Below are 6,938 nucleotides of genomic sequence, written 5' to 3'. Positions count from 1 at the left end.
ATATACAACAAAATATGCTATCCTAAGGTAGCCTACAAAAAAATCTATCTCCAGGTACCTCCTGTGGCCTCTAGCAACTATCTCCAGTCTATCCCTGCCTTGCTCCAATACAACGTATGCTCATCGCAGTCCAAACCACATGGAAACATGCAAGGGTAAGCTAGAGACAATAAACAACTCATAATAATTTAATCTGCAACATAACAGCTATAATCATCTTCACATCTGACACGAAAGATAAACAACACATATATATATATACATCTTAACATCATTTCAACTTAATTCCACATATCAACGCTGTATCAACACCTCTCAACAAATACATGTTTAAAACAACTTACAATACAACATAACAACACTATCATCATCCTCAACAGGATCAACATACAACACAATCACAGATTAACAACATAACAACATAGATACAACTTTTATCAACAACAAATCAACTCATCAACAACTTATGCGTCGTCACGCATTTCAACTCGGAGATCTCCAACAACTGAAGTTGAGCAGTCTACGTGGCATAAACCCTACTGAATCCAACGTTTGACCTATCTCAACCAGGTCAGGTATAGTACAACGTTAGGAACTATGAAGAGAACCAGGTATAAACAACAATAGGCGATTTCTCAGGTGTGCCACTTAGACTTGGAGGTCCAGTACTACTGTTAGGACAGAAGGGTTTGGGTATGAGCCTACCACGGCCTTGGCTAGCTTCACCAATCCACATATGGAGTTAGCCCACCCACTGTCCTCCAAGTACCACGCACCCTCCAGTACCTAGTCAAAGACTACATCTCTAACTAGATACCTTACTCAAATTGGTCATTCAACCATGACATGGATCGACTATTTCCATGTCGCCCACACAGTACTAAGGGATTCAACTTTAAAACAACTTTCAACTTTAAAACAACTTTCAACTTATCACCTTAGTACCATGTATCTCAACATCTGGTCGCTTGTAATCAGTATAGCTCAGCCTGACCCCTATACCATAGTCGCTTTTTACACGTGTGCCTCAACCTTGCCCACACACGGGATCAACTAAGTCCTAGAGGAGAACAACACAACGTCTACTCCAAGGGACAACTTCCCAAGGAGGGTTTTCAACAAATGGGCCTCTCAGAGCACCACAACTATCTCAATCCGCACAATGGGATGAGCAACTTCGAAAACATCTCCTCTAGTCCTAGTGATCAACAACTTATCATCACAGCTTAATCAACTTACATCTTAAACAATGTGGTATATCAGCATAACAACTCATCAACGTTATTTAACAACACATTTTAACAACACAACATCTCATTTCAACTTTAAACAACACATGGCACAACATACAACTTTTTAGCAACATACAACTCTCCTCTAACAACTTAACAATATTGTCATCATGCACTTCACAACATATACATGTCTACACATAACATATAACAACTTTATCAACTTAATTTCAACTAACTTCAACTATATCATAGATCAACACACAACTTGTAAACGACTTCACAACTTAACTACAACATGCATCTCCAACAACATCATTAATAAATATTTAATCATATATTAGCAACACATAATATTTTCATCACATAATACAACTCATACTAATCAACCTAAGTACCCAAATGAGTTCCCAACTCACATACAACCAACAACTTTACCATCTAGCTTCCCTTTACCTGAAGATTGACTCAGAATAGCTAAGAAGCGAAATTCCCTTTTCCGAAGCTCAACTCGGAACTTCAATCCACCCAAAGCAAGCTTCCTTGTCCAGAGTCCTTCTCTCTAAAATCTCTCTCTAAAAACCTCTATTATTCTTCCACCCTCCAACTCTATTTATAGACATTCAGGAGTGGCCAGAACAGCCTGTTCCAAATCTGGCACGGCCCGTTCTGCACCCTTTCATCATGGGCAAAAATCACACGCAGAACGGCTTGTTCTGAAATCAGAACGGCCCGTTCTGGAACTCATCCAGAATGGCCCGTTCTACATCCAGAACGGCCCGTACTCCCCTCCAGAACGGCCCGTTCTCCATCCAAAACGGCCCGTTCTCCAACCAGAACGGCCCGTTCTCAACTACGACTTACAAGTCAATTTAATAGCTTGGAACGGCCCATTCTGAGCTACTGAATCACCCATATTGGACTTTTGGGCCTGAACTTGCTACATCACAATGATAATTAAACATTATTGATATTTTAATAATATTATGAGTTAATTTAAAAATTATCATGGACTCCATTTTTTTTTTGAACAAATTCATTAAAAAAAAGCAAATTAATATCTTACAAAAGAAGTTCCTATTCCATCTAAAGAAAAAGGAACTAAAATAAAATCTGTAAAATTAAATTATTCTTGAAAGAAACTTCCTTCTTAGTTAGATGCATTCCCTTCTCAGTAAGTATGTGTTAGGGTTATTATATGGGTATTTGTGTGAGAGAATATTTTATGAGAGTTATTTTTATAAGATTATTATACAAACATATTCCACAACACGGTTTTGCTTTTGATCATCACCCAAAATGTCTATCAATCATTGAAGTATGTTTGTGTTATATAAATTATTAGTTTTTGTCCTATTTTATAGGTGTGGGACCAATAGTATGCTGAAAAACTAACTCTCGAGGATATCTGAACCAGTTAAATATATCCTTTTTATATGATTTTATATTTATGAGAGAACTTATTAATTAATCTTATGATAAACACTTTCTAATTATCATCAGCACAACATAATATATACCATATAAATTTTGTAAAGAACCAAGAAAATACATAAATATTGAAGAACCTGCTGAACAGCAATTCTCTTTACTAGATGCATTTAAATGTACTAATGAGGCCACACCAACCATATATGTTGTCTTTTCTCCTCTGCCTATATAGCATTCCATCTCAGTAAGGACCATTTTATTTTCCATTTTCCAATTGTAAATATGGAGCAAGATACGGAGAAGAAAAAGCGAGATAGAATTGAAGTGAGTGAAGAGAAATGGGTACATGATGCATCTGTGGATTATAAAGGCAGAGTTCCTCTCCGTGCTTCCACTGGTGTATGGAAAGCCTCCCTGTTTGTCCTCAGTAAGATGCCTTTTCACATGGGTTTTGTTTTGTGTTTCAAGTGTCAACGTTTTATTTCAAGTTTGCAACTGTGGCTAAAAAAAGTGAAAAAATAAACTCCTTTCAAACTTTGCTTCTTAGTTCATTTTATAGCTTTATTTTCCTCATAAATCGATAAAAACGTGTTCAAGAATGTCGAAAACAAGTGGCATCCTCCACATGTGAATAATTCAAGAGTAACCAGTTTTGAGCAAAAAGGGGTTATGTTAACATACACTGTTACTATGAGTAAAGCTGTAATTTTGGGAAACTTGTCTTCTTTTTTTAGTTGGTTCTTGGTAGCAGTTATAAAAATGTGTAGTAATAAATTTGTTTTGATTAATATGAGCACAAGTTGCACAACATAACTTGGTGATTCTGTTTCAACTTGGAGCAGCAATTGAATTTAGTGAAAGGGTAAGCTACTTTGGGATAGCCACTAATCTTATCTCGTACCTAACTAAAGTCATACACGAAGATCTCCAAACAGCAGCCAAGAATGTAAACTACTGGTCAGGAACAACAACCTTGATCCCTCTTATTGGGGGATTTATTGCTGATGCCTACACTGGTCGATTTTACATGATCCTCTTTTCTTCCTTTGTATACCTCGTGGTAAATCTACTTTTCCCCCAGTAATAAATCCACAACACATTTTGTTATTACTTTGTAACTTACAATTTTACATCTTATATATGCATTCTTTGATCAATTTGACACCCCTCAGGCTGGATTTTTTCTTTTCTTTTCAATTTGTTTATATAATTATATAAGGCTCATTTCTTGATGTCAAACCAGGGATTAAGCCTGTTGGCCATGTCTCAATTCATCCCAAGTCTAAAGGCCTGCAACACTAAGATATGCCATAAGCCTAGGAAGGTTCATGAAGTGGTTTTCTTCCTTGCCCTTTACTGCATCTCCTTAGGTTCTGGAGGATACAAACCATGCTTGGAAAGCTTTGGAGCTGATCAATTTGATGATGATAACTTGAAAGAAAGGAAGAAAAAGATGTCTTTCTTTAACTGGTGGAACTTTGCACTGTGCTTTGCATTGCTGCTTGGTGCAACAGTGGTTGTTTATATCCAAGACTTTGTTGGCTGGGGAGCTGCCGGTCTTACCCTCACTATTTTTATGGCTCTCACCATCATAGCTTTTTATGTGGGAAAATCATTTTACAGGTACAGGAGGGCAGATGGAAACCCTCTAACACCATTTTTACAGGTCTTAATTGCAGCAATGAGGAAAAGGAATCTACCTTGCCCTTCAAATCCTGCTTTGTTGCATGAGGTCCCAGAGAAGTCCCAAGGAAGGCTTCTGACCCACACTAACGGGCTAAGGTATCTATTACACATATCTTGTCACATTGAGACTTAGTATTTTGACTTAATTGCACTGTCACCTAAAATTTTTCCAAACAACTTTTAAAATTATATATTTTACCATACAATTTTCAAAAATTTATATATTTTACTATTTTATTATTTGATAGTTAACCTGTCATGTTAATTATTGACATGTCACTTTAATGTGTCAGATTATATCATGTCATTATCTATATGTCACTTCGACAATTATCATATCACATTAGTAATCAATATTAAATAAAATAGTCCATTAACAAAAAAAGAAGTAAACATTATAAATCTTTTAAAAGTTTATCTAAACATGATTTCTGACTTTTCTTTTACACAATAAACTTTTACCCAGACAATTTATGGATATTAAATTCATTCATCAAAGTTATTGCAAATCAATTCTATGAACAGGTTTCTTGACAAGGCTGCAATAGTTGAAGAGAAACATGTTGAGCAGAAGGAGAATCCATGGAGATTAGCAACAGTGACAAGAGTGGAGGAGACAAAGCTTGTTATTAATGTAGTTCCCATATGGTTAACTTCATTAATAGTTGGAATATGTGTGGCACAAGGTTCAACACTCTTTGTCAAACAAGCAGCTGGTATGAACTTAAAGATAACCGACAGTTTCAAAATCCCACCAGCTTCCATGGCATCTATTTCAGCTGTTGGTACCATAATATCTGTCCCAATATACGATAGGATCATAGTTCCAATTCTGAGAAAAGTCACAGGTAATGAAAGAGGCATCAGCATCCTTAGGAGGATCAGTGTTGGCTTGTCATTATCAGTCATACTCATGGTTGTTGCTGCCTTGGTAGAAGCAAAGAGACTAAGAATGGCTAAACATGAAGTCCTCATAATAGGGGAAACTAGTGAAAAGACAATGAGTGTGTTGTGGTTGATACCCCAATACTTGATCCTTGGCCTTGGAGATTCCTTTTCTCTAGTTGGTTTGCAAGAATATTTCTATGACCAAGTTCCTGACTCAATGAGAAGCTTGGGAATGGCTTTGTATCTTAGTGTGCTGGGAGGAGGATTCTTCTTAAGCAGCTTTCTGATCACCATTGTGGATCATGTAACGGGGAAGAATGGGAAGAGTTGGATTGGGAAGGATATAAACTCAAGTCGTTTGGATAAGTTTTATTGGATGTTGGCTGTCATAAACGCTTTGGATTTCTGTGCCTTTCTCTTTCTGGCAAAAAGGTATACTTATAAGACCACACAGAGGAGAGCTATGGAAACTGACTGTTGCAAGAGTGGTGAGATGGAGATGGTGGCCTGATCAGAACCACTACGTGTACCTCTCACTCATATTTTCACCTGAACCAAATGTTTAATGCATTGTTTTCATTATACCTGCTGGAATTTGAATTGCCAAGTTATTGTTGTAGATTTCCCAAAGTATGTCTAACTAGACAATAACATAAATAAGTATATATGATTTCATGGTAAAATTTTATTCAGATCGTTAAAATTTAATGAATATTATTAATCTTATTAGACAAATAGCCTCATACAACTTAAGAGGGAGAGATGAATTAAGTTTTCTAAATTTTCTTAATAATGAAACTTTTTCGAATTACTTTTTAATAAATTCAATTCTTTAGATAAATTTATATGTAGAGAACGAAGATACACACTACTTAAACACAATCAAAGAAATAAATAAAAGAGTAAGGAGAAGGATTTGTAACCTCAATTTTATACTAGTTCGGTCAATCTTGCCTACGTCCGATCCTCAAGTCTCCCACTTGAGATTTCATTATTCTTGTAATCTTTACAAGATTTGAATCCTCCAATACCTTGTAATTTCCTTTCCTTGTGTTGAGATCCACGAACACTCAAGAGGAAAACACTTTTTCCTTTAAAGATTGAATGATAGAATAATTTTAACAAATATCTCTCTTGAAGAGTAGGTATTACAAGATGAAAATCCTGAAAGAACTCTTAAAGAATTTGCAAGTAATTATGGTCAAGAAATTTCTGTATTCATTTTTCACACTTGAGTTCGTAACATTTAAAAGAAAAATCACTCATATTTATAGATAAAAATCTCATGGTTGTATGGTGTAACTTTTTGTGTTCTTCAGAAAAGATACACTAGTAATCGATTACAAGGATTTAAAGTTTAGAATTTAGGGTTTGGTAATCAATTACAACAATTATAAATTTCAAAATAATTGAAACGTTGTATTTTATTATTCAAAATTTGAAGTTCTCTCTCTTTATAATCGATTACAAGGGTTGGTAATCGAATAATCGATTATCAGAACATATTGTTGCATTGTTTCAAAAACTTTTATGTAGAAAACTTCATATCAATAATTTTTTTCATAAATCTCTTTTAAGAAATGATTTGAAACTATTCTTTAAAGCTTTTGTTAAGTCTTTTGAAAATATTTTTACTTACTTTCAAAAGATTCAAAAACTTGTTTAAATTTAAAAAGATTAAATTGGGTTTTTGAAAACTTA

General features: G+C 35.1%; 1 protein-coding gene across 2 annotated transcripts; it reads left to right on the top strand.

The window, feature by feature from the left end:
• The first annotated feature begins 2,794 nt into the window (after positions 1-2,794).
• On the top strand, positions 2,795-5,920 carry LOC109792208 (protein NRT1/ PTR FAMILY 5.6). 2 transcript variants are annotated; one of them, XM_020351599.2, is made up of 4 exons: positions 2,795-3,090; positions 3,506-3,723; positions 3,907-4,445; positions 4,875-5,920. In XM_020351599.2, the coding sequence occupies exons 1-4, from the start codon at positions 2,946-2,948 to the stop codon at positions 5,746-5,748; spliced, it is 1,776 nt and encodes a 591-aa protein (XP_020207188.1). In that variant the 5' UTR covers positions 2,795-2,945; the 3' UTR covers positions 5,749-5,920. The 2 variants fall into 2 exon arrangements, with proteins under 2 accessions (XP_020207188.1, XP_020207189.1); XM_020351600.3 differs by lacking the exon at positions 3,506-3,723 and having other exon boundaries at positions 2,796-3,090.
• Positions 5,921-6,938: the final 1,018 nt, after the last annotated feature.

This window comes from Cajanus cajan, chromosome 3 (genome assembly GCF_000230855.2).
Source record: "Cajanus cajan strain Asha chromosome 3, NIPB_CcT2T_4, whole genome shotgun sequence".
Classification (NCBI taxonomy): Eukaryota; Viridiplantae; Streptophyta; class Magnoliopsida; order Fabales; family Fabaceae; genus Cajanus; species Cajanus cajan.
This window is presented reverse-complemented; position numbering and strand designations above follow the sequence as displayed.